The sequence below is a fragment of the Podarcis raffonei genome, chromosome 4 (genome assembly GCF_027172205.1).
Source record: "Podarcis raffonei isolate rPodRaf1 chromosome 4, rPodRaf1.pri, whole genome shotgun sequence".
Lineage (NCBI taxonomy): Eukaryota > Metazoa > Chordata > Lepidosauria > Squamata > Lacertidae > Podarcis > Podarcis raffonei.
In genome coordinates, this window is record NC_070605.1 from 34,196,200 (window position 1) to 34,224,121 (window position 27,922).

The 27,922-nt window shown below is 42.1% G+C and overlaps 1 protein-coding gene across 3 annotated transcripts in view; it reads left to right on the plus strand.

The window, feature by feature from the left end:
- The first annotated feature begins 663 nt into the window (after positions 1 to 663).
- Positions 664 to 27,922, plus strand: part of CFAP44 (cilia and flagella associated protein 44) — a 41,101-nt gene continuing 13,842 nt past the window's right edge. For 2 of the 3 annotated variants that reach the window (XM_053386111.1, XM_053386112.1), the window contains exons 1-23: positions 664 to 782; positions 1,668 to 1,745; positions 3,965 to 4,045; positions 4,836 to 5,013; positions 6,041 to 6,203; positions 6,888 to 6,990; positions 7,786 to 8,002; positions 9,861 to 9,975; positions 10,734 to 10,898; positions 12,911 to 13,066; positions 14,367 to 14,414; positions 15,285 to 15,384; positions 15,610 to 15,704; positions 16,255 to 16,464; positions 17,461 to 17,571; positions 18,118 to 18,270; positions 18,732 to 18,959; positions 19,635 to 19,780; positions 22,570 to 22,840; positions 23,121 to 23,176; positions 23,751 to 23,913; positions 25,156 to 25,286; positions 27,211 to 27,413. In XM_053386111.1, coding sequence (XP_053242086.1) covers positions 743 to 782; positions 1,668 to 1,745; positions 3,965 to 4,045; positions 4,836 to 5,013; positions 6,041 to 6,203; positions 6,888 to 6,990; positions 7,786 to 8,002; positions 9,861 to 9,975; positions 10,734 to 10,898; positions 12,911 to 13,066; positions 14,367 to 14,414; positions 15,285 to 15,384; positions 15,610 to 15,704; positions 16,255 to 16,464; positions 17,461 to 17,571; positions 18,118 to 18,270; positions 18,732 to 18,959; positions 19,635 to 19,780; positions 22,570 to 22,840; positions 23,121 to 23,176; positions 23,751 to 23,913; positions 25,156 to 25,286; positions 27,211 to 27,413 — 3,211 coding nt within the window. In that variant the 5' untranslated portion in view covers positions 664 to 742. Of the gene's footprint in view, positions 783 to 1,667; positions 1,746 to 3,964; positions 4,046 to 4,835; positions 5,014 to 6,040; positions 6,204 to 6,887; positions 6,991 to 7,785; positions 8,003 to 9,860; positions 9,976 to 10,733; positions 10,899 to 12,910; positions 13,067 to 14,366; positions 14,415 to 15,284; positions 15,385 to 15,609; positions 15,705 to 16,254; positions 16,465 to 17,460; positions 17,572 to 18,117; positions 18,271 to 18,731; positions 18,960 to 19,634; positions 19,781 to 22,569; positions 22,841 to 23,120; positions 23,177 to 23,750; positions 23,914 to 25,155; positions 25,287 to 27,210; positions 27,414 to 27,922 lie in introns of those variants that run through there. The other variant, XM_053386113.1, reaches the window with a different exon arrangement.

Sequence of the window (27,922 nt, forward strand, 5' to 3'; positions counted from 1 at the left end):
GAACCTAATTGTATATAGGATCGGGCGGATCAATGCGGCCGTCCCACTGATAAAACAAAATAGGTATTAGAAAATGGAGAGCTGTGGACGGGCACTCATTTGGCAACCACATAACAGGTATATTTCCCTGCTCCTCCTGGAAGATCATCGCAGAGGAAATTCAACAGGTGACGTCTTTTTCCCTCGCTGTAGCCACACCGGCAGAATTTCTGCTCGGCAGACAGAAAACCTGCCAGAAAAATGTTGGCAGGCATTGTAACAATTAAAAGTTAGCAAGGAAGGCTCCCCCGCCCCACTCCCAGAAGAAAAACCCTTTTGCCCTGTTAATGCAGTTATTAAAGGCGCGATCCTCATTATTTTAAACGAAGCGGCTACACGTGGGAGGCAGCCCATTGAACTCAATAGGACTCCCCGATTTCACACGCACGGAGAGAAACCGATGTTACCCGTTATATACATTTGCAAATGGCAATGACTAAAGTAAATAAATATTTCCTTCCCCCCTGGAATTCCTTAAATATTTGTAGCTTTGTCTCCATTGTGCACAGCAGCGTATATTATTATATTAGAGTAATCGGAGGGGGGGAGGGGAGAAAAAGAGCAAGCTGCTCATCGATATTACTTCTTACTATGCTGTTGCTGCTGCGCAGGCGCTCTGAGCCTAAGCAGGTTTTGAACTCAACTTCCCAGGGATCTTGGCGCGCCTTTCATTCGGTTGCTTAGCAACCGGCGTACACCTGCCATGGAGCCGAAGGGGGAGCCGGAGGCGAAAGACGCAAAAGGTACCCCCATTCCCGTCCCTCTCCATTTCCCGCCTTCAGCCATTACCACCACGGGGTTCCCCCCGAAACTACCCCTTGCTCTCAGTAACTCCACTAGTATGGCACACTTTAAAGAAGCAGTCTGGAAATACCTTTATAGGGCGAAACTGAAGCGTCACGACGTCGTGCGCGAGCTTTCGGGGTCACCAGGGTTCTTCAAGCTGGGCGCCAAAGGGAGTGGGGCGCTCGGGGGGGTGTAACAGACTGCAATTTCAACATGCCCCTCCTTCCCCCCACGTTTTTGCAAAGCATCATCCAAGTTGAAGAAGTGTTCTGGTGAATTTACAGGAAAGCTTGCTCACGCCACTTTCTGGTTTCAATCCATTATTGCCAGCAGCTGTTAGCTTTCGAATTTCCTCTAATGTAGAAACGCTGCTGCTTGAAGCAGTTCTGTTCTTCTTTTAGAGAACTTTCAAATATTCTTCCCCTCTACAGGCTGTAAGGTAAGAAAATGCAGTAGTCCAGGACAGAAGAAGAAACCTGGATAGGTGTCTCCAATAACATACATTTTATTTTATTTTACATTTTATTTGTGCTTTTTAGGTTTACGCATTTCACTAATTTTACAGTCATTTTAACATTTCAAAACTTGACTTCCTTCCCCCTCTTTCTGTTGTTCCTTATTTATTTTTAATATCTTCTGCATATCCAAATTAACTTAATTTGCTTATTTATTCATCTACTTTAAATATATACTCTTATAAAACTGCAATAATATAAAAACTGCTGCGACAGATGAAGCAAGCGTGGCATGATTCTGCCAACTTGCATGAGAAATTTACATTTCAGTTTGCCCCAATACTTCCAGTTGGAAGATCCACCATACTTTATGATTTTGTTTTGCAGGCCAGAATGAACATTCAGAAGAAGGAAAGGGGTCACCTTCAGAGGAACAGAAGGAAAAAGCAAAGAAGATAGCTGATGGTAAGTATTGCTTGCACATTCAAATTATGCTAGATAAGAATGTGTAGTGATTTCTGTGTTTGGGAGAGAAACATTTCCAGGGGGTCGTTCTGTAATTTTACTGTTCAATGTTTAGGTGTCAAAGGACAAAAATCAATAGTTTAAATCTGTCCTTATATTGTATACTTATTTAGAATCAGCCCTCAAGCCCCTGAGGGCCCCGAAATTTAACCAATAAACAAATAAAAAGTATATTACAAAACACATTGTATCATACAACATATATCTTTTTACAGTGAGAAATAAAGTTACAGTGGTACCTCGGGTTAAGTACTTAATTTGTTCTGGAGGTTACAGACTCCGCTAACCCAGAAATAGTTCTTTGGGTTAAGTACTTTGCTTCAGGATGAGAACATAAATCGCACGGCAGCAGTGGGAGGCCCCATTAGCTAAAGTGGTGCTTCAGGATAAGAACAGTTTCAGGTTAAGAAGGGACCTCCGGAACGAATTAAGTACTTAACCAGAGGTACCGCTGTATCACCATTTTGACCACTTCCCATACTCTTCTAATCCAGCCATCATGAACATCATAAGAACATTAGAATAGCCTGCTGGACTGGGCCAATGGCCCATCTGGTTCAGCATCCTGTTTTCACAGTGGCCAACCAGATGCCTGTGGGGAACCAGGGAGCAGAACATGAGCACACCAGCACTCTCCTCTCTTGTGGTTTCCAGCAACTAGTACTCAGAAGCATTGCTGCCTCCAATTGTGGAGGCAGAGCATTATCATGGCTTGTAGCCCTTAATAGCTCTCTCTTCCATTAATTCGTCCAGTCCTCTTTTAAAGCCACCCAAGTTGGTGGCCTTCACTGCCTCCTGGGGGAGTGATTTGACAATGCGCTGCTTGAAGTACTTTCTTTTATCTGTCCTAAATCTTCCAATATCCAGCTTCACTGGATGTCCCTGAGTTCTAGTGTTATGAGAGAGGGAGAAAAGCTTTTCTCTCTTCACTTTCTCCATGCCATGCATACTTTTCTAAACCCTTTCCAGCTCTTCAATATCCTTTTTGACATGAGGCAACCAGAACTGTACATGGTACTCATTGTGTACAGATGTGGTTGCACCATCAATATCAGGCTTCCTCAACCTTGGCTCTCCAGATGTTTTGAGACTACTATTCCCATCATCCCTGACCACTGGTCCTGCTAGCTAGGGATCATGGGAGTTGTAGGCCAAAAACATCTGGAGGGCCAAGTTTGAGGAAGCCTGATCAATATGTATAGCAGCATTCATGATATTGGCAGTTTCATTTTCAATTCCTTTCCTAATGACCCCTAGCATGGAATTTGCCTTCTTTATGGCCACTGCACACTGGGTTGACATCTTCATTGAGCTATCTAATATGACCTTAAGGTCTTGCTCCTGGTCCTTTCCCTCCAATTCAGACCCTATGAGGTTGTATGTGAAATTAAGATCTTTTGTTGCAACATGCATCTAGTGTAGGAGCATCAGTTTCCCTCCAGTTGTAACTAAGGCTATGCATACACCATACATTTAAAACCACGACTTTCCCCAAAGAATCCTGGGATCCTGCCCTGCGCTACAATTCCTAGCACCCTTAACAAACTACCATTGCCTTGATTATTTGGTGGAGCTCATGTGCCTTAAACATATGGTGTGTATGCAACCTAAACTTCAGTTAATAGGTACTTCATAATTTTTCCATCTTCTGAAAGGACAGTATCTTTTATGTATCTTAAAAGTGGGTTTACTGCTAAGGCATAACATGTTATACTCTCTGTTTCCATTAATACTGCTATCCAGAAATATCTTCTTATTGGGCATGACCAGAATATATGCAGTATGTTAATTATCTATTCATTTATCTAATTTAAAATTATACTTTTCTTCTTTTAGGAATTTCCTCCAAAAAAAAGTTTATATTCTCCAGGTCCTAAACCTAGCAGCTGCGTGAGTAAAGCAGCTCAGCTGGTAGAGCATTTGGTTTCACAGTGTGGCACATTTTATGGGCAGCCCCTGTTGGGAGTTTGTTTTGTCACTGCTTTAGCACTTACCTGCGTTAGCATTCATTGCATCTTGTAATTTAACCTTCTGCTCCATGATACAGATGGCTCTTCTGATATCAGTTAATTATTTGATTTTAGGGAAACAGGGAAAACATTATAGCATATGTATTTAAATAAAGTAGAGTGGAAAGTAACATAATTTTCTGTGTGCAGAAAAGACCCCGTCTCATGTAATTCAGGAAGAAGAAAAGCTATTTGAAGATGAAGAAGGTAGTGAAGGCTATGGCGATGAAGGCAAGTATTGCTAGCAATCTTTGGGTTTGACAGAGCATTCCTACTGCCTCCATGTTGATGGATGGGGTAGGATTAGGATGGCGCCTAGTTGCCTTCTCACCAGCCTCCATTGGCAAAGAGAAGTGTTGATGGTGAAGATAGGTTTTTCCATGGAGTCCCAAGCTTTTCCCTAGCAAGTGGAAGGCTGCTGGTGCCAGTTCTCCCACTGATGGGAGCCAGTGGTGAGTCTGAAATGGGGCATTTTGGTTTTTGGGCAGGAGGCTGAAGGCCTTAGATTCACTGAGTCCACAGCTCTGAGGTCCCTGATCCATGAGCTTCTCAGTTGTGTCAGCCCGCAGCTAGCACAGCTGAAAGAGAGAGAGAGGGGGGGGGAAGAAAGAAAGAAAGAAAGAAAGAAAGAAAGAAAGAAAGAAAGAAAGAAAAATTGACACATTCCCCATGCCTTCTACTCTGGCCAGTGTGAGTGATCAGATGCAGCGGTGATCAGATTAAATATAGAACTAACTTTTGGGATTTGGGCAGGATGAAATTCTTGGTTGCAAGACAGGACAGCTCAACCTCTGTGTTTAAAAACTGACCACAATGGCTATGCTAGCTCTGAGTTTATTTATTTATTTATTTCATGTCCTGTCCTTCAGCCCAAAGATCGTCACTTTATAATTGGCCACAAATGCTACTATCTTGTCTGTCTGAAAATTATACGCCTTTCTTGTTATTTTCAGCCTTTGTGGACTGAAATGTAGTGTGTATGTGCATGTATAAAATTATTGTTGATGTTTTTGAAATCCAGAAGAGGAAGAGGAAGTGGAGCCAATACAACTTGAAAAGCCTCCAGAACCGGTAAAGAAGAAGAAAGTAAAGGTAGAGAAGAAAATCTCTGAAAACTTCTACTATAACTATGAGGAGTTGTGTGCACTACCATTTGTGACTCCAGATTCTGGCATTCCGCTTGACATGCTCAGTCTCATGTATCCACTTTTGCTAATAAATTAATAAACGTTAGGATTTTGATTATTTGGGATATGAAGGGAGAAATACAAGCTGCAGAGGAATTCGTGGGCTAGGCAATGCAAAAAACAACAACAAAAAAAAACCACGACCTGGCCAAGCTATGGCCATTAAGAAACAATTGAGAGTCATTGGCAATGCAAGAGAACCATCCTTTCCCCCTGCCCTGAGGTGTGAACAGAGACTGGGGATTTGAAAGGTTGCCAGGTTAACTGGGTGTGAGGTGACAGGAAAAGACTGTTTTTAGCAAGGTGTGCTAGGAAGAGGGGGGAAAAGACAGACCCATCTTGACTGACTGAAGGCAGGCTGCTAGAGAGGCCTGTGTCTTTATCATTGCATTGCTGGGGCGGGGGGGACAAGACCCTCTTCAGACGACCATGCTGTAAGATCTGGGTTACCTCCATTTAAACTCAGGTGTAAATATGAGAATAAATCATATTTCTTAAAGCTACGACAGCCTCCACTACCTCTTCAGTTTTCCAAAGGAGCACAGACCCTGGCTGAGGGCCAAGACCTCTGGAATCCCGTGCATGGCTTGGCAGGGATTGGAGTGGCCTGTAACAATATAACAAGGCCATATTAGTGAGAAATTTTACATCCTCCTCAGTATTTCCCAACAGATTGGCAAAATAACAAAGCCTGCACTATTGCTGTGGTTTGTTCTCTCAGTTATGTAAGGGATCTTTTGCCTTTTCTTTAATAGAAAACATTTAGAAATTGCACAGTACATGAGGGCCGCAGGGACCTACATTGGCAATATGGTTAAGCCTGAAATTTTTAAAAGGATGGGTGGGCTACATTTTTTCTAGAGCTTCAGCTCTTTTCTCTCATTTATATAAAAAGCCCCTATTGTGTTCCCAATACAATTACAATACAGTGCATTGCACTTTTCAGGAGACCTCTGGATTTTTATTGGTGGTAGTGTTATTACATGGTCAAAATAAACCCCGGTGATGGCATCACTTTTCCTTAGTGAGTGTTCTTCAGTCACTCTTTTGGCTATGACTGCACTAGACGGGCAAACATTCAGATGTTGGATAGTTACACTCTCCTCTACATAGCTGGCAACCAACTCGTACTGCTGAATTTGCTAATGAAATCTCAGAAATATCTCCGAAGCACATGCGGTGGAGGGATTGGAGTAATCACGGTATGGCATTTTTGTTTTATCTTGTAAAGCATTTTGCTTGAGATCTTCCTTGGTAGCAAAATAAACAGGGCTCTTGGATTATGAGAATCTCTCTTTCAATCTGAGAAATATTTTGGCCGGTTCTTCACACATTAGGTAGTACGTTTAGCTATTGCCCTTATCTAAGACTTGAGTTAATTTTGTACTGTGTGAGATAAATATATATTTTATAATAGCAGCATACCTACTAGGCTGTCCTATTGATATTCATTCATTTTAGGCTACTGCTGGTTTCAAATGTTATGCAGGCAGTAACAAGGTATCTTGGATTAAAGAAAAGCTCTAACAAAGTGGACACTGTTCCCAAGCTATTGCACCTCTCTCTCTGTCCTTAGACTTTGAAAGACTTGCAGTCTTGGTGGAACACGGTATGGGGGTTGAGGATATGCTGCCATTTCCCAGAGGGGTAGCTGCAACCATATTTGTTTCAGGCAATGCCTCCAGATAATGGCCAACTACAATTGCCATCAGCCTCAGCTAACACGGCCAGTGGTGAAAGATGGAAGTTGTAGTCAAACAGTATCTGGAGGCCACTGCATTGGCTGTCCTGGACTGAAATGTAGGATAGAAGTCAAATGAACTAAACTAGCAAATCATTACTTTACTGGATAAATGCAGAGTGAAAAAGGTCTTTCCTTCTACTAGGTACATCCTAATAAAACCTACTTTGCAGTAGGAGAAAAAGGATGGAAGCCAAACATGATTATCTATGAATACCCTTCCTTAAGGCCATACAGAGTATTACGAGGTAGGTTAAAACATAAGCCGTCTCACAATTTCAGATTCATGCAGAAGAATTAACGGTCACAGAAATAGAAGCAATTTTCTGTTTGCTATTTCTTGTATGAATACACGGAGATTTGTAAGTAGTCACTCTCTTTCTTTTAAATATCTGCAAGTGATTAAGAAGAATTGGCATTATTATTTACAGAGTCATATGCCATGTTCCCTTTTTCTGTGTTCACGTTCGAGAAAAAGCAATGGATGCATAGCTAAATGGCCAAGTATTGAAAGAAGGATGATAAAGGAATTCTATTCTTCATTACTGGTTTATTTTTTATTAGGTGGCTATCACTCTGGAACCTAAATGCAGTTCAATAGCTTTTGAGTTGAGTTTTTTTATTAAAAAAAAAAGCTGACAAATCAGTTCAATGGTATCTCTTACATTTGATGTGATTTCAGTATCCTGGCAATGTGAAATTACTCATTGTGGGGGAAAGGAAAGGCTTATGATGCGCGTGCGCGTGTGCACGCACACACACACACACGTATATACTAGTATCTGGAACTCAGAGACAGAAAGGGTAGGTTATCACCTGAAGCCTTTATTTTCTCTCTCTTCATACAGACTGTCTTCATTGTTCTCTATTTTATGGTTGCTTTGTACTGTTTAAACGTACTTAAAATAGAAGCAATCTGTTTCATACTTACTTCAAAAAAATAATAATTTACAATATGTGCTAGTTGATTGGCTAGCACATTGGTATGTTCCCTTGAACATTTATATTGCATTAAGAAACCTGTTATATCACCTTATTTCCAGGTGGAACTGAAGAAGCATATGCATTTGCTGACTTTAATCGTTCGGGTACTTTGATCGCCACAGTTGGGAGCAGCCCTGACTATATGTTAACAGTTTGGGATTGGAAGCAGGAAAAGATTGTATTGAGATCGAAAGCATTTTCCCAAGATGTTTTTAGAGTGACCTTTTCTCCAGAAAATGAAGAGCAACTCACCACATCTGGTTCAGGTCACATAAAGTAAGCCAGCAAGTAGCATAGTTTTATCTCAAGGAACTAGAATGCCACAGAGGCATACATGCATGCTGACTAAAAGGAATATTTCATCGGCAAATGCATCACACTAGAAAGCTGTACCTACCTTAACTATACATGAAATTTTAATTATCTGTATTAAAACATTCCTGTTACTCAGTGAAGACCACGTTTTATTTAGCTACCCCAATACATTGCAAGTATGATGTGCATTTTATTTATTTATTTTAAAATCAAGCACTGGATTGGCAGTGTCCTAATTTTTGTTTCATGTTGTAATATATCGTAGTTATTTATAATCTTCAGACAATTGAAATGTCGTGAATATCTTCTGAAAGCAGGAAAAGAAGCAGCCATGTTGTGTGGCTTCTTGTGTAATTGGCTGCCCTTGAGCGCAGCACCCTTTTCCTGGTACTCAATGGTGCTGTTGCAGTGAGCTAGGAGCACTGGAAAGTGTATTGTCAGTACTCTTACATGGTGCTCCTCATGCCTGGCTTCCTGCTGTGGAAGCACTAGGTGGAGAGAAAGAGAAGCCTTACTCTTATCCTCTTTCCCACTGCCAGAATTGAAGCAGCAGAACAGTAGGCGAGCACGCAGCAGATGACCACAAAATAAAGTGAGCTCCCCCACCCCCTGATGTTAAGGGGAATAGCTTACCTAATTCTGTGTCATTAGAGGCAAAATGGGGTGGCTGGGCAATGGATGGCAATATCACAAATAAAATGTGCTCTGAACAATGTCAGAATTATCTGTCTTCTAACTAAAATAAGCCAAAGTGTATAAAGATACATGTCAGGATTAAAAACCGCTTAAATGCCCAGATCCACTTATGTGAATAAATTACATATGTCAGAGTCCACCTGTACTATAGTTATAAGGCGCAGTCTATCACACAGTTGAGACTTCTTAATTTCCACCTATTTAAATTGAAGCTGCATAAATTTGCAATAGATTGTGCCTATAATTCCCACAGACAAATTGGTTTGGTTCACATATAACTCCCAACTGTGGTTTAGGGTTTACATGCATGAGCCTGGGTGTTTGTGTGCTCCCCTTTACCCTGTTCTCTGGCATAAAAGCAAGGAGGAGATTGCAAGCTTTCATGTTCATTTTCAACTAACCAGTCACTCATTCCATCTGAATGAAGATCAGTAGTTAGGCTTACCTGTGGTTTAGAAACAGTCCACCTTCAGACCATTCATTGCTTATAATCCTGGGTTGCGTCCCTGAATTGTAATTAGCACTAACCTTGGTTCAGTTGAAACAAGTAACAGCAGTGGTTAGTTGGAAACAGAAATGAGAGCTCCTCCTTGCATTTGTGCTGGAGGAGAAGAGGAAAGTGGGAGAATATGCAGTCCCAAGGACTTCCCAGACCATGAGTAGGCAAACTAAGGCCTGGGGGCCAGATCTGGCCCAGTCGCCTTCTAAATCTGGTCTGTGGACGGTCCGGGAATCAGCATGTTTTTACATGAATAGAATGTGCCCTTTTATTTAAAATGCATCTCTGGGTTATTTGTGGGGTCTGCCTGGTGTTTTTACATGAGTAGAATGTGTGCTTTTATTTAAAATGCATCTCTGGGTTATTTGTGGAGCATAGGAATTCTTTCATCCCCCACCCAAAAAAATATAGTCCACCCCCCCCACAAGGTCTGAGGGACAGTGGACCGGCCCCCTGCTAAAAAAGTTTGCTGATCCCTGTCCCAGACTCATCCTTATAGCACTAAACGGTGGTTTGCATCAAAATGCAGCCAATTAGTGCATGTGAAAAGTGGATAACGGTCTGTTTAAAGACCAAAAGAACCCCTCGAAAACACTAATAGAGCTTTGATTTTTATGTGACCAGGTTTTGGAAGATGGCGCTTACTTTCACTGGTCTGAAACTACAAGGAGCACTGGGTAGGTTTGGAAAAACAGCATTGACAGACATTGAAGGATATGTGGAGCTGCCAGATGGGAAGGTGAGAAACATTTCTATCTTCTCTAACTTTTCTGTATGATAAAATAGGCTCCTTTGTTCTCTATTCACATTTGCCCTGACCCAAATTTACAGGACATTCCTGTGCAGAAAGCATAGCCTATCCAGTATCTGCTGCTTCTAAAAATGATCAGGAGCTTATTCTGTTTTTAATGAAGTTAAAAAAAGCAGCTTGTAAACAGTGGATACGTTTTAAAAATTGGTGGGATATGTTTCCATAGACTGATATCAATCAATAGTTGCAGTAATTGAGATTTCTGAATTGTTTTTAAAGGCACATCCTTGTATAATGCAGTGCCCAGCCCTCTTATGGTTTGTGGCAAACCACTTAGTTGTAAACAAAATAAATCAAAGATAAAGAGCATAAAGAAATACTATTGCAGCAGTTAGAAAGCAGCATATGGTTGGACATGATCATTGAACTTATTGTTCCAAAACATTGCAAAAAAAAGAATACTTAAAACAATAAACGTGGGATCTGTAGTTTACCCTTCACATAGCTACAATTCCCAGTACAGTTCCCGGGCTTCTTTCAGAGGGAAGTATGTTTCAAATGTATGGTGTGCCTGCAGCCTTGGTCTTACAAACATGCCTCATTTGCCATTTTCCTAGCAAATGTATCTGTTGTCTGTAAAAACTTGGGATGTAACTTCAAACGTAATGTGTCCTTCCCTGTATCCCTTTCCAGATATACATCAATATGACAGAATACTAATGCATTTTGTTTTGTCTGCATGTAAGGTACTTTCAGGGTCAGAATGGGGCAACTTGTTGCTCTGGGAAGGGGGCCTCATAAAAGTGGAACTTTGTCGGCCTGGCCGTAAAAATTGCCACAACGGCCCAATTAATCAGTTAGTTCTGGATGAGGGAGAGGTGGTCACTGTTGGATCAGATGGATATATTAGGGTGAGTATTTTCCTAAGTATTTATTTGGTGGGGGTATGTGTTTTCTTAATATGTCTCTTCTTTATACACTTAATATTTGAGTGTACCCAGGATTATTCATGGGCTGATGGTACTGTTTACTCTTCTGCACTTTTTATCAAACTATTAACAGTGGGCACTGTGATCTGAACCACTGAGCCTCTTGGGCTTGCCGATCGGAAGGTCAGTGGTTCGAATCCCCACAATGGAATCAGCTCCCGTTACTCTGTCCCAGCTCCTGCCAACCTAGTAGTTTGAAAGCACACCAGTGCAAGTGGATAAATAGGTACCACTGTGGCAGGAAGGTATACAGCATTTCTGTGCACTCTGGATTTCGCCACAGTGTTCCGTTGTGCCAGAAGCGGTTTAGTCATGCTGGCCACGTGACCTGGAAAGCTGTCTGTGGACAAACACTGGCTTCCTTGGCCTGAAAGCGAGATGAGCACTGCAACCCCATAGTCTCCTTTGACTAGATTTAACCGTCCAGGGGTCCTTTACCTTTTTTATTAACAGTGACCACTGGTTTTCACTAATGAGATTCCTGCTGGAATATTTCATTAACCTGGTGCTGAGACTGAATGAGATTTATTATAAGTGTGCTTGGGGTGGTTATTTCACAGTCAGAGTACCTACACAAACAGGTAGTGAATTAAGCTTGCCCTCCTGTGCCCAAAGACAGGAAGTGCAGACAGGTCTTTGCCCTTTAGTCACCTCTCTCCTTCTTAATCTATTTCCTGACTTGGCCTGGAGCAGACTTGTGTACTGACAAAGACCTGTTTGCATTTCCTGCCTTTGGGAAAAGAGGGCAGCATAATCCATCATGTAATGTGTTCAACACCTTTGAGCATGGGTAGGCAAACTAAGGCCCAGGGGCCGGATCCGGCCCAATCGCCTTCTAAATCCAGCCCGCGGACGGTCCGGGAATCGGTATGTTTTTACATGAGTAGAATGCATCCTTTTATTTAAAATGTATCTCTGGGTTATTTGTGGGGCCTGTGTGGTGTTTTTACATGGTGTGCTTTTATTTAAAATGCATCTCTGGGTTATTTGTGGGGCATAGGAATCGGTTCATTTCCCCCCTTCAAAATATAGTCCAGCCCCCCACAAGATCTGAGGGACAGTGGACCGGCCCCCTGCTGAAAAAGTTTGCTGACCCCTGGATTTGAGAAATGCTATTCATATGAAAACATTGCTTCCTTTGCTAAGGCTTTCTTTCGAACTTAAACATATCTTATTTGATTGATGGTGTATTCTGTAACATGTTCTTGACACAATAGTAGCGCATTAATGATGGTTTTACCCTTCTTGATCAATTCTGTGATGCTTCCCAAGTTGGACCACATGATGGCTGTCAGAGAGGCAATAGCACAACAAAAGTGAGACAAGAAACCCACCAGGGCAGTTGTGAAATAGGAAGTTGCAGGAAGTGCATAGCTTGGGATTAAAGCGGTTATGGCTACCCTAAAACTTTTGCAGGCACAAATAGTTTTGAATGCGGGATGACCTATGACTACCCCAATAGAGACATGAGCACGCATAATAAAGAATGCACAGTGAAAAGAACCCAAATAGATGTGATGGTTAATGTGCCTGTTGTTTCTTGTGTAAATGGCAACTGTAGAGCCTGCACAGCCTCAGAAATATGGGGGAGGGAGGGGAAATTTAACTTTCTCCCTGTCACAGTCCTGACAAAAGTTGCCTCACTGAAACTGCTTTCTGCATTTGAAGGGAAACATCAATTGACACCAGTGACATCAACTGAGGTTTGCCTTGAAATCCAGATAGCATCTTCAAGAGGCCATTTTTTGTAAGAAGCACGGTAGGGAGAGACAGGTTTAAACTATCCCTTCCCATCAGTTACATGTGAATGAAAAATCCTTTTGAACTGCTCCTAACCTTAGGTTTGCTCATATTAGCCAAATTTTCACATTTAATGCATTGGTACTGGCATTTGGCAACAATAGATAATATTTTCTTTTCCAAACTCCATGAAGGTTTGGGATTTTGAAACAATAGATACAGCTGATATTGTGGATGACACTGGACTGCTGGAGGTGGAACACATTAACGAACTTTTAGTTGGCAAAAATGTAAATCTGAACTATATGGTGAAAATTCATGAACGTGGAGAACCATTTTGGTATGCTCAGGTAAGCATTGTTTTAGTCCTCCCCTGTGGTATATAGGATTGTGTTGTTGTTATCTTTTAGGATGCACATTAGTCAGTAGAGAATGTGTGCCCTGATTCAGTGATGCACACAACCCTTTTTCATGTGTAGGATGTGATGATGTCATGGTAGCATTTGAAGCTAAAGCAGAAAACCAGCCACCAAACTAGGAAAGTACCACTGTCGGGCAAAACAAAAAATAAAAATGGAAGGAAGGAATAAAACTCCAGGGGCTTGAATGAATCTTATTCCAGACCTTGCAGCTTGGAGGAAGGGCAAGGTTGAGCGTTCAGTTCTCACTTCCTTTCATACAGTGAGAACCCTAAGGGGGAACCTCGCATTGGCACCACTAGGATGTAAGAATAGTCACTACAGGGATGGGAATCTTTTTTTTTTTTTAATAAAATTTTTATTAGTTTTTCAACATATATTATAAAACATTACAAACAACAATACACAAACAAACAAACATATAAACATGTATAATTTCATAATCTTTTTTTCTTATACCCAATTTCAACGACTTCCCCATGCCTCCCTTTTCTGCATCCCTATTTTAAACTTTTTCAGCAACCCCTGATCTAAATTACTTATAAATCCCTTTCTTTAACCCTTTTCTTTCCTCTTATCCAATCATTTATCGCTGCAAATCTGCTATGCTTTACCCATGACATTTTAACACTCACTAATTTTGCAACAATTTTTAAGATAAAATTTAAATTTCTTCCAATCTTCTTCCACCGTCTCTTTCCCTTGGTCCCGGATTCTGCCCGTCATCTCCGCCAGTCCCATATAGTCAATCACCTTCGTCTGCCACTCTTCCAGCGTGGGTAGTTCTTGTGTCTTCCAATACTTTGCTAGTAAAACTCTTGCTGCTGTTGTAGCATACATAAAAAACGTCCTATCTTTCTTTGACACCAATTGGCCTACCATGCCCAGGAGAAAAGCCTCTGGTTTCTTATGAAAGGTACACTTAAGCACCTTCTTAATTTCATTATAAATCATTTCCCAGAAGACCTTAATGGGATGGGAATCTTGATTGTTGTTGGCAGGGGGAAAAGGCTACGCCCCTTGTGCACCATTGTCCTAGTCGGGCCTCCTTGTGCCTGCTGTGTATGATTTCAAAAAAATAAAAACAGTGACGTGGGACAAGTTAGTTGTTGATTTGCTTGGGAAAGTGCAGCTAAATTTCTCTGAATCCAAGCCAATGTCTTTCGGAGAGGGATGTAAATACTGTTTGAAGTGATAGCCAAAAGCTAAGTGTGTTTTTCTTCTTCTCTAGGATGCCAATGGAGCCATCTGGAAGCTTGATTTGAGTTTCACAAATGTTGTAAGTTTTCCTTTCTGTTTTGTTCCCCTGCTTTCCCCCCTCAATCATCCCTCCACTGTACTTGAGTTATACCTGATAGTTAAATAGAAGCTAATATTTTATCATTAAAAGATGTGCAGCTTCTGTAGTTCATTACTTTGAGAAAGATGGCCTCAAAAATGTCAGTAGTTGTTTGTGGTTCCAATGGTGCTGCTGCCTCAGTGGAAAGTACTCATGCAAGGTGAGGCACCCACTTTTCCCTCTTTTGTATTTATAGCCCCCCCTCCCAGACTTTACACTGTTTCTGTGGATGTGATTTGGCTCCAATCCAAGCTGGGCTTCCCATTGGCTATTTTCAGGAACAGAAAAACATAGCGGGAGATCCGGTCAGATCTTTCATGTCTTGTTAGCTTGGCCCTAAGCATTCAACAAACAAGGTCTACAAAAGAACAGATATAAGGCACCACTGATGCTTCCTCCTTGAAAATACAAAGTATACTGATTTAAAACTGGTGCTTTTTTCTGGGGGTACTCAAGGGTGTGCAGTACCAGCACCTTCCCCCCCCCCCAAATGTTAAAAGTGCGGCACTTGCTGTAACAACTTCATGGTGAGCACCAGCAACTTTTTTTTAAAAAAAAGAAAAAAGAGCACTGTTTAAAACCATTAACAAACATCAGTGTTGTTTTTTGTCTTTGTTTAGCTGATCTTCAATTTGTGCCCTAGACTGAAAACTAGGAACCCCAGTTTGAATGTCCAATGCATTTTAGAGATCAAATTTTCAGAGGGGCTTTAATGATATGTCCCTAGGTAACCCTGTTAACACAAAACTTTTAAAATACGTTTACAAACAGGCCTCTGAAAAAAACCCATTTTATTTCTTTCCCCTGTAGACTCATGATCCAGAATGCCTCTTTACTTTTCATTCAGGAAAGATAGAAGCCATGTGTGTTTCTCCAGTCACCTATATCATGGCCACCACTGGTCTTGACCGTAAGTACATATTTTTTTCCTTCTGACTCCTCCCACACTCAGTTTTCAAGGTTAAAATTAGTTACGTTAAGTAGACACGTTTGGGGAATAATCCACAGATCACTTGCAATGGTGTAGTTTCTTTGTTTTTTCAGTACCCCCATGTAAAATGTGTGGCTTAAATTTTAGAAAGCAACGAAGATCTAGCCTCCTTCTTATCCTGATCCCGTTAACCATCTAACGCAGGTTCAGTTCGTGTCTTTGATTTCATTGACAATGTGCAGTTGACTGAGATGAAGTTTAAACAGGGAGGAACAGCAATGGTCTGGGCACCAAACGTGGTAAGTAGTGAAAGATAGAAAGAGGAAGTATGTGGATGATAGTGCAAGACGGAATGGGGACATCCATGGCTGGAGCCTAGCTGTTTTAATGTATAAATGGCTTATGGTTTATACTGCCCATCTCTTAAGATGGAGCTTAATGAGATTGAGGAGCAGGTTGTCTGGATTGTTCTTCATTCCTGTTCCTCTAGTTTCCCAGACTGATGTCCTCCAGATGTTTTGAGCTGCAGAGGTCTGCTGGCTGGGCTGAATGCAAGTTGTAGTCCATAACATCTGAGATTTTCAGTTTTGTTTTGATGGGTTTTCATATTTATTATTTGGCAAGCATTTAACTTTTACGGATTTTGTTTTTTGCACCCCCTCCCGAGTTTTCCGGTGACAGTGAAAGAAAATAGTTTAGTAGTGGTATTTGAGAAGAAAATGCTACTCACAACATGGTTTATTTTCCCTCTGTACAAACAATTACATACTTTACATAGATTTATGAGACGATGTATAAGGCAGGGTTTAAATTAGCTCTTAATCGCAATGTTATTCTGTTTTCTTGAAGGTAAATCCCAAGAAAGGCATAATGGTTGTAGGTTTTCAAGATGGTGTTGTACGCGTTATTGAACTTTTCGATCCAAAGGGACTTCCTGTTGTATCTGGACGGGACAAAGGAGCGCCTGCAGCCTTGCGTCTGAAACAGGCGTTCAAACCTCATACTACTATAGTAACAGCTTTGGCCTATGAGCGTAATGGGGAATTGCTTGCCACAGGGGTATGTTTCAACCAAACCTAAAAACTGTTTTGTTTTGAATGTTACTGGAAATTTAATGCTGCAAATGCTGAGATGTAGATGATCAAACTGAACTTCAGATTGTTCATTACCTAAGAATTAAGGTCCAAGACCTTTTTGAAATGAGAGATTTTTGCTGATCCATACAAGTTTCAGTGTATAATGAGTCAGTTCAGAGAATTATTCAGGAGATTTTTTGACACCTCTGCTTCTCACATCATCTTAGCTTCTTCTCTGCTCCTTTGAGGCCCAGCTCAGCGAGAACATTTGGCTGAGACTTTAAAAGAAAGGCTCGTTCCTTAAGGATTCATGGAAAAGTTTTAGATTTGATTTTGTGTGTTAAAATCATCAGTGTTGTGTTTTTGTATATGTTCTGTGGTTTAAACCATGTCTTCTTCTTATGTAAGAATTGTTTGATTTTTAAAAGTTTTTTTAAAGCCCTTTCTCTTAATTAGATTCATTACTGACCTTATTGTGGGTATTGGCTATAGATCACCAAGCCAGACTGAATATTGGATGATGATTTACTAGAGCAGATAAGGATGCTATGATTACTAAGATCCAAAATGGGTATCTCAAAAGTCATGCCAGACCAATCTGATTCCTCCCCCCCCCTTTTTTTATGGAGTGAGACACTTGGTGGATCAGGGCAATGCTGTGGACATAGTTTATCTTGATTTCAGTAAGGCTTCTGACAAAGTCCCCCATGATATTCTCGCGAGGAAGTTGGTAAAATGTGGGTTGAATGAGGTAACTGTTAGGTGAATTTGTAGCTGGCTGACTGACCGAACCCACAGAGTACTCATTAATTGTTCCTTGTCATCCTTATAACACTAGGTGCAGCTTTTGTATATCAAGGTTGATGCTAAAACAGAGGATTGTGTTGTGGTGGGACTCTGTTCTTTGTAGCAGCAGACTAGCATGGCTACTCTTGTGGAATGCATGGCTTTATTCATTCTTCCGTCTTTTCCTTCTCAGAGTAACGATAAAACTGTGTTCTTCTTTAACGTTGAAGAGAAATATGAGCCAATTGGCTTCCTCTCTGTCCCAGGGCCTGTTCAGGCATTGCAGTGGTCTCCTCTTTCTCATGTGAGTAGCGGTGTTTTTCGTAGTATTTGCATCTCATGATTTGTGTTGTAACACATTGCAATGCTGTGTTTATCCATTGGTGGTTATGCTGTCATCAGTAACTGGCATTTAACACTCCCCTCCCATGAAGCACTTCTGGGGCAGGGCAGGGACTGGGTCCAAGGTCCCTCTGTTCTTTGGGAATGCCCCAGTGATTCAACTCCCTTTCTATGCCAGCCTGGAGCTGGGGTAACTAACCCCCACCTCCACCCACCCCACTTTGGCATCAATGGGTGAAATTTAAAGTATCTCAAAATCTGCATGAGAAATATATAATGCCCACTTTCTGCACCGCTCACTTTGGCCAACATGAGCCATCAGGCAAGTGGTGGGTGATCTGCCGCTTCCATTCCTTCCTGTTTACAACTAAGTTTGTGCTTCATTATGGCAACAGTTGTCCCTGAGCTCTGACCTATTTTTAAGAACATAAGAATGTTTCACCATCACCGTCAAAACTCAGCACCATACACATGCCTGACACTTGTGTTTCATGTCCTTCTTCTGTAGCCTGAGAGCACGCTACTTATTTTCTGCAAGAACGGCATTGTTGTCCAGGTTCCTGCTCCAGACCCTGGGAATTACAACGCAGCAACCACCTATAGGATAAAAGACTTGCCTACACAATATTTTCGTTTCTGCAGCATAAAATCTCGGATTCTGGTAAAGCACCACAAACAAATAAGGAAATGCAATCCTAAGGAAAGATAGAATACTGAAGTAAGAAATGCTGAGCTCATTTGTTATTGTGGTCCTGGATGTAAGACTGCAGCTAAGGACTTTGTAGCCCAGCAGAAATTATTTCCTAAAATATTAGGATCTGCACGTGTTGATTATGAATGTGTCTGCCTCCAGGATCAGAGAGGCCTTGCCTCTGAATGCCAACCGCTAAAGAACAATGGCAGATGTGGGCTGTTGCTCTCAATTCCCAAACAGATAAAACTAAGCAACACACACACACACACACACACACACACACACACACACACAGTTAGTGAATGAAGTCCTATCTGTGGGCTTTGCAGACATTGCCAGTGGGAGAAGGATGCTGGACTAGAAGGGATTTTGGTGTGATCAACACAGTAGTTTTTTAATGCTCTTTTTTTACTGGCTCTTTTAAAAAGCTTGAAGAGGAACTTGAACGCAGAGAAAAAGTGAGACTAGAGAAGGAGAAAGCAAAGCAGCAATGGATAAAGCAGCAACTGGATGAGGGGAAAACAATGGAAGAAATTGAATTTCCACAGGAAGAAGCTGTGGAAGAGGAACCACTGCCTGAAATCTACATCCCAGAGACTCCAAGCCCCATCCTGTGTGGGTTTTACTCTCGGCCAGGGAAGTTTTGGTTGTCGTTGGTAAGCCAATCTTTCTTTCTTTTTCGCAGATAACAAAATGAGGAGAGTAGTTTCTCCCTTCTTTTATAGTATAATGAGAATGCAGCTTAAATGGCCGAAGGAGCTGGCTTTTCACATTGTACGCTTTCACCTTGGTCTCAGTTCTATTTGAAAGCGGTTTGAGTTTTTTTGTTTCACATAGAGGGCTGCATAGCAACCTATCAGGACTTCAATAGTGGCATCACTACCATTGTCAATTTTGATTGGCAACCTCAGTTTTGCTGCCAACCTCAGGGGCAAAGTGAGATTAAAATCTAAACGGTGAAATGCAAAATGTAAAAACCACAAGATGCAAGAATGTCATGCAGAATCTGGATGTGTCTTAAACATGCAAGCATAGTTTTCACTCTTGTTTCTTTTCATTCTAGTGCTGTTCCCCATCTTTTGTTTAATTTTTTAAGCAGAATTGCAGGCTTATTTTTCTAAGGAAGCCCTTTACCTGGAGGTAGAAATGAAGTGTGTTTGCCTATAATATGGTATGAAATACAACTGGTGGTGAAACCATTTTTGGGAAAGGAGGAAGTTTTAGTCTGGAATTTTCCAAACTGTAACAGATTAATTAGGGGGGGGGGAGAGGAGAAGGAAGGAATCAAGAAATAAAGTTAACAACTCTTCATAACTCACTGTTTCCTTTAGGGAGAGTATGATACTGGATTCCTTTTCCACTGTGCATTTTCTCATCAGCAAGGCGACAAAGAACCCGAGGCTCGGAAAGATGAACCTTTTGCCTATATTCATTTAGAAGATACAGAAGACACTGCCATTAGACGGATTGTGTTTTGGTAATGCAGCTTTTACAGTATGTTGGTTGGTTTCATGGGTTGAGTTGGGTTTTTAAAATAAGTGTGAAACACTTGGTCTTTTTTGTTTGTTTTTCTTTTATAGACTATATGCCTGTGTATATATTTGCAGGAGCTGATCTCTTGATATAATGGCAGGCTGGTTAGCACTCAATGAGTGTCACCCCCTGAAAGTAGTATTTTGAGGAAATATTATGGAATACTATTAGACATACTGAGATATACTGAATTAGTTTAAGCTGTTACTTTTGCACCCTGGTCAGGGTATATAGCAGGACAAGAAATAAATTTCCCCTTTTCATACCCTTCTTTATAAAAGCCCAAGCATTTGGATTTTAAAAGATTGAAATGATTTCCATACATCCAGTAGCAAATGTGGTGCCAGACTAACTCGGGGGCCCCTTCCCACTGACCCAATTGTTCTCTTTTCACCCTCATAATGTATATGCTATGTATACGTATATTACATGCATGCAGATATAGAGGTGGGTTGCTGCAGCACTGGGTTAGCTGGTCCCCCACTAAATGTGTATCCTCAAGGAGGAGCTGCCTCTTCTCTGCAGAGATCAGGGTAGAGCAGGCCCCAGGTGCAAGATCCAAGGTGCAAGGGTGAATGAAGTGATGGTTGGGATGAATTCAGAGAGCCAGTGTGGTGTAGTGGTTCAGAGCGGTGGACTCATAATCTGGGGAACCGGGTTCGCTTCCCCGCTCCTCCACATGCAGCTGCTGGGTGACCTTCGGCTAGTCACACTTCTCTGAAGTCTCTCAGCCCCACTCACCTCACAGAGTGTTTGTTGTGGGGGAGGAAGGGAAAGGAGAATGTTAGCCACTTTGAGACTCCTTAGGGTAGTGATAAAGCGGGATATCAAATCCAAACTCTTCTCTTCTTCTTCTTCCTTTTGTATGTATCTATATGGAAGAGAGAGAAACAAGGGATTGAGAGGAGGGTGGGATGGTATGGCCATTGCAGTGCATTGGCTTTTGTCAGTGGTAGCCGCCCTGTTGGAAATAATGAATCCCTTGTCCGTCTGCGCCAATGCCAGGGGTGGAGGAAGAGGGGTGCGGTAGGGACGGTCCGCCCCAGGTGTCACCAGTGAGGGGGATGATAAAATGCTGGGTGGCGCTCATTGCGGGGCCTGCAGTGTGCCTGAGTCACATGTCTCTCCTGGGAGTGATGAGGTAGCTTGGGTGCCCCAAATGGTCCGCCCACCACCTCCCCCTCAGCTGTAGGGCGGCTGAGTGGGAGGAGGCAAACAGACTCCTTGGAGGCCCCACGGTGCCTCTGTGGGCAACTGGCCTCGCCCCTGGGCAGAGGGCATGCGTGCCACCCCAGGCGCCCGATCGGCTTGCTCCGCCGATGGACAACGCTGATGCCAGGAGGAGCCACAAGTCAAAGTGGTGAAGATAGCAGTGAGTTTGTATGCAAAGAGTTCATAAGCATCAGTTTATGTGTAACTCGAATTGGATTTAAGAGATGTTAAAGGTTCCAGAAACCTCCAACCCACCTGTTCTGCTCAAATACCCTTTTAAGGTAAAATCCTAAAATGTGACACAGGTCACAGTCACACCATGCATTCAAAGCACATAGATCCACCCTCCGAGAATCCTGGGAACTGTAATTTATGATGGGTGATTGGAATTGTAGCTCTGTGATGGGTGATTACAGTTCCTAGGATTATTTGGAGAAAGCCATGCGCTTTAAGTGTATAGTGTGGATGCAACCACAAATGGTTAGAATGGTTCCCTTAGAATTGAGGAAACACTGTGATATTTTTTCAATCCATTAGTCAAACGCTTCAGAAAAGACCTCTGCCAGCATTACCTTTTTCCTACTAAAACTTTGGATGCCTCACATTACCCGGGCCTTCTTAGGATTCACAGAACAATACTAAATATTGGAGGCAAGTGGAACTTACACTGCCTTCAATTGAGCTGTTCCAAACTCTGTTCGAGAGCAGAACTACTGCTGGCTCAGCTGGTGTAAGCCTGGCAACGGAAAAACAGACCTTGACATACACTGTCTTCATAACAGCATGAGTCCTGCCAAGCTGGCAGGTTATGTGGCTGAACTGAATAGAAGTTAGGATTCAAGTCCCTCTGCCTGGTCCCATCCCACCACTTCCCCAGAACACCCATTTTTCAGGGCTTAGGTAAAGGTAAAGGGACCCCTGACCATTAGGTCCAGTCGTGACCGACTCTGGGGTTGCGGCACTCATCTCATTTTATTGGCCGAGGGAGCCAGTGGATCATGTGGCCAGCATGACTAAGCTGCTTCTGGGAAACCAGAGCAGCACACAGAAATGCCGTTTACCTTCCCGCTGAAGCGGTACCTATTTATCTACTTGCACTTTGACGTGCTGTCGAACTGCTAGGTTGGCAGGAGCAGGGACCGAGCAATGGGAGCTCACCCCATCGCGGGGATTCGAACGAACGACCTTCTGATCAGCAAGTTCTAGGCTCTGTGGTTTAACCCACAGCACCACCTGCGTCCCAGGGCTTATAGCCATGTAAAATCCGTCCATCTTGGCTCAGCTGACTAAATCCTAGCTGAGCTTGGATGTGGGAGTTATGCTGGCATATCTTTGATTGAACCAGGATTCAACCTAGCCTGGCTGTGCTAGGAATCGGTTGTCTGAGCCTGAATTTCTGGATCCTAACTTGCACATACCAGTAGATCTTGGGTTTGGATTGCTCCCTTAGATATCCATTTCGCATGGCATTGTGGAGAAAGTAATCACCCTCAGCTGTTTATGTTTTGATTACTTCCACAGCTCCACCGGCTTGCTAATGATCTGTGGCATGCAGGATGGAGCAGTACGGATCTATGCTCTCCATGAGAAATGGCTCTCAAAGGACAATATAGCTGGATATTGGTCATACAGCATGCATGATAATAACTATGGGCAAATTCAAGGCATCTGTCCAAGTTTTGATGATCGCTTTCTTGTGACCTGTGGAGCAGATGGCAATATCTTTACTTATAACATCCTTTCAGCTGAGGAGGTTAAGAAAGTACTAAAGGCTAAGGTGCCCTCTCCAAGGGTAAGTAACAGCCAGGAAGATAGGCCTTATTTCATATTTTAAGTGTGCAATTATTGGGAAACTTTCAGCTGTTTCTCCTTGATGAACATTTTTTTCAGTCTCCTTAGGGTTGGGCAGCGGGGAGGTTGATTACTAGAAAGACACCATTGTGTCTTTTATGTCCTATATGAATTATAGTACTATGCTTGTGAGGAGCTGCATGCAATTCCAACCTAACTTCAGGAACAGCCATGCCAACTGTTGACAGTGCCATCAATTGTTTGATTACATTCTTCCACAGAGAGGCCTTGAAAGAGAGAGACCAGCAGAAGATATTGAGGATCCTACTGCCTACAGGTAAAGCTGCCGAAAGATAGACTTTGCTTCTGAATTCCTCATGAGGAACGGGCTTTGCTAAGAGCCTCTTTGAAATGGCAGTTCACCCAAATATCTATTTCCTCAAATATCTCTCTCACTTCTGGATTGGTGCCTGGGATGCCAGTATGAATTTAGAGGTCAGATCTGCATGACTTCTAGATAAGCACTCTCTACTCTGTTGAAACAGTTCTTTAATGCATAAAGGTTTCAAACCCACCCAGCCCACCTCAAAAGCCACTGTTGGCTTTGTCAGGATAATTGTGTTGCAGCTTCTGTTATTTGGTAGCTCCATCTAATAGTTCAGTTCTATACAAATTTATTTGTTTATTCAACACTGTCCCAAAGAGGCTTATTATCCAAATATTGCAAAACTGGATATTTTGTAGATATAATCATAGAATTGTAAAGTTGCAGGGGACCCCAAGCTGTGTAATTTTTGCTGTAAAAAAACCTTTATTACATAATGAAATGTTATGCTTTTCTGTAGGCCCACTTCCAGAGTTTAGGTTTAAACTGCTCCATCTTCTCTTTCTTTATTTTCTCACGTTTCTAGTATTGAAAATGCGAAGCAAAAAAAGGAACACGATTATATAATGAGGATAGCAGAACAGAAGAAATCTGTTAAGAGACAAGAACTAAGCACTCTAAGGGAGGAGTTTCAGAATTTGCTCCAAATGAACCGTCAGCTGCCATCTCACATGCAACTTCACAGAGCAGTATGTATGGTTTTTCTTTCTTTAGAGGTACAAATTAATGCCTTAGTGTGGCTTATATTTTTGTAATGGGTCAATGTTTATTTTGTTTTATTAGGATTTTTATCCTAAGGGCTCAGGTCATTTTGCAATTTAAATAAAACAACCAGCCAAAAGTGAGTCCACTGCTTCTGTGTTTACTCCCAATAGTTGAAACAACAAAGCCTGCTATTTTCTTAAAAAGAAAAATGCCTGTTTTGCTTTTTACAGTTGTGCTTTCCATGCATTTCTTAGTTTAGCCTTGATAGTTTTCAGATTCACAGTGTGTTTGAATTGCTTTGTCCTATAAAGGTGGTTCCAACCTTTTTTCCATGGTTAAAGTATTTAGCCCAGTACTCCCCAAGGAACAGCTTGTTGGAACACCAAATACCAGTAAATTAGGAGGCTATTCATGTCATTTTACCATGCAGATAAAGTGTAAAGCAGATTAAGAACTAAAAGGTTTAGCTTTGGTTCCATGTATATGTAGAGATTGACTAATACATTCAGGTGATTGCTTTGAACAGTGAATCTTACAAGTGGACATCATTGGGAACAGTTTGGAAGTAGAGAAATGAATTAGCTGAGGCGCGACTATGACTGCTTTAAAATATTGTTAAGGTTGCTGACTGGCTGTTTCTAAATTAAGCAAATTGCTGATGGCAGTTAGGATTTCACCAGTATTTTTATTTCTTCATTCATTTTATTTAGAATACGTTTATCTCACTCTATAGCTCCAAAAGGCTCTAAAAACCTGCTTGCAAAAAGATAAAAATAAAATCACAATCTATCTAGCACGGGAGCAGAAATTACATCTCGCCCTTGGTAGAACTATTCAGGAGGAGAAGAGGTGATGCATTCTGGTGATGGCAAAGGGGGCAGGGAGCAACATGGGCATGGAACAGCACAGTCCTGTTTTGCCTCAGGTGATGAAACGGAATGGGCCACCCCTTGTTTGTAAACAGATGCTGGGGTACCTCTGATTCTGGATGCTTTTGGACTTCAGCTCCCATTATCCCATGCCATTGGCCATTCTCGATGGGGCTGATGAGAACTGGAGTCCAACAACATCTGGAGGGCCACAGTTTCCCCATATCTGCCTTGGACCATCATGATCCATCACATCCCAGCATCCAGAAGCACTGCTGAGAAGCAGAATAGACATCCAGCAAATGAACAAACCATCGTAACCACCATCAAATGAAACACTACTTTTTCAATACGCAGCAATTTGAGTTGGACCGCAGAATCCGTGCAGAGATGGACAGAAAGACCGCGCATAAGATCCGGCTCGTCCTAAAGGAATTGGCCTGGGAACAGGAGAAACATCGCATTGGGCTGCAGAAAGTAGAGAATCGGCAAGTGCCATTTCCCCTTGTCCTCAAATTTTGGGAGAGATTCTTCATTTGCTAAGATGTTATAGTTAAGCAAAGTTTTTATTTTATTTTTAAAAAGCTGGAAACTTTTCCTTGAAAACTGAAGTCTTTCTAGTATTACTCATTTTGCTTGAGAACATAAGAGAAGAACGGGGTAGGATTAGACCAGATGCCTCTCTTGCCCAGTGTTCTGTTCTCACAGGAGCCAAACAGATGCCTATGGGAGGCAGAGCAGCAGGACCTGGGGACTCTCCTGCTCCTGTTCCCCAGCAGCTGGTATTCAGAGGTATACCGACCTTCATCCTAAATAATAATAATAATTATTTATTTATACCCCGCCCATCTGGCTGGGTTTCCCCAGCCACTCTGGGCGGCTTCCAACAAAACACTAAAATACAATAACCTATTAAACATTAAAAGCTTCCCTAAACAGGGCTGCCTTCAGATGTCTTCTAAAAGTTTGGTAGTTATTTTTCTCTTTGACATCTGGTGGGAGGGCATTCCACAGGGCGGTGCCACTACCGAGAAGGCCCTCTGCCTGGTTCCCTGTAACTTGGCTTCTCGCAGCGAGGGAACCACCAGAAGGCCCTCGGCGCTGGACCTCAGAGGTAATATATAGCCATCAAGACAGGTAGCCATTGGTAGCTTTATTCTCAATGAATTTGCCTAATCCTCTTTTAAAGACACCCAGTTTGTGCCTTTGCTTGTGGTAGCAAATTCCATTGTTTAGCTATGTCCCCTGTGAAGAAGTGCTTCCCTTTGTCTGTCCCGAATCACCCACCATTCTGTTGGATGACCCTCACTCGGTTTTTGTGTTGTGGAAGAGAAATAAAAACTTCTCTCTGTCCACTTTCTTCACACCAGGCATAATTTTAGGTGCCTCTATCACAGGCTTCCTCAACCTCGGCCCTCCAGATGTTTTTGGCCTACAACTCCCATGATTCCTAGCTAGCAGGACCAGTGGTCAGGAATGATGGGAATTGTAGTCTCAAAACATCTGGAGGGCCAAGGTTGAAGAAGCCTGCTCTATCATGTCTCCCCTTAGTTTCCTTTTTTCCTAAACTAAAAAGACCTAAGCGTTGTAACCATTTCTCATAGGGCAGGTGCTGCATCCCCTTCATCATTTGGGTTGCCCTTTTTCTGACCTTGTTCCAGCTGTGCAACATCAAGAACTGTACATGGTGTTCCAAGTGCAAGGACACCCATAGATTTGTATGAAGGTAGATAAATAGGTACTGCTCTGGCGGGAAGGTAAACGGCGTTTCCATGCACTGCTCTGGTTTCAGTGTTCTGTTGCACCAGAAGCGGCTTAGTCATGCTGGCCACATGACCTGGAAAAACTGTCTGCAGACAAACACCGGCTCCCTTAGTCTATAAAGCGAGATGAGCGCCGCAACCCCAGAGTCGCCTGCAACTGGACTTAACTCTCAGGGATCCTTTACCTTTATTATACAAATACCTTTTGTTTTTTATTTTCAGCCCCTTTCCTAAAGTTCGCTAACATAAAATCTGCCTGATTCACAGCTGCTTCACACCAGGTCAATACACTTGTAAGCAAGCATAAAGTGATGATGCACATTGGGGCAAAGAATCCCTAATTTTGCATATAAACGCTAAAGGGATCTGAGCTGACAGTTACAGACCAGGAAGGGAGTTCTTTGGGTGGCACAGAGAAAGAGAACTACGCAATGCTGCAAACTCCATCTAATTTTAGCTCTAGCCCTTCCGAGTGGCTGCCATGTAGTCCTTGACTGATTAACCTGGAGGGAATGCTGCCTTTGACAGAAAAATGGTTTCTAGACCCTGGCATAGAGGCTGTTGCTGCTTGGCGGATCCCTGCCAAGACAACTTTATGGAGCAGAAAATGTGGTATTAAAAAAATTAGATCTTTGTTTTGATTCCTCAGGTTTCGGGCCAGTTTGGAATATGACACCATTGTGGTCTGTGCCATGAGAAGCAACCACCGAATCTCCACGTACAGACTGTTGTCGATCTCAGAAAAATTGTACAATGTCAGTAAGCAAAGTCAAGCAGCGAAAAGAAGGCAGAGCAAGTATGACCATAAAGGAAAAGACACAGACCAAAGGACAGAGACCCAAAAGGATGCCAGTAAGGGTTTGAAAACATTGTGGCAGAACTATCACAACCATAAGATAATATTTTTTCCCCAGCCTTCATCTTATATTACTTGTTATGGTTCTATACCAGAGGGTTTGTCAGGTGGTATCCTCGCACTATATTTCAAAAAGCAGTTCCCTAGCGCTGCTCAAAAACAGAGTTTCCCACATTGCATTGAATGTCAACAGTTTCCTCCACAAGCACAATACTTTCTTTTTCTTCTTGGTGAAATACTGTGATTTTTTTTTAATATAGTGGAGTAGCAAGTGCCTAAGCAAGTAGGTCACTGGTTCTTCAGAAATATACCGGGTTTGCAGTTTATCAGAGCAGATGGTAGAGCTGCCTTTGACTTGTCAGCTTTTAGCGCTCTGATGTATACAAAAGTGCTGTCCGGTCAAAATTGTACTATATGTGTTTATTGAGGGCAGGCTCCATGCCAATATGTGACTCTTTGCCAGCTGTGCGATCATACCCATATTTTTTATTTAGTTTTTCTATAT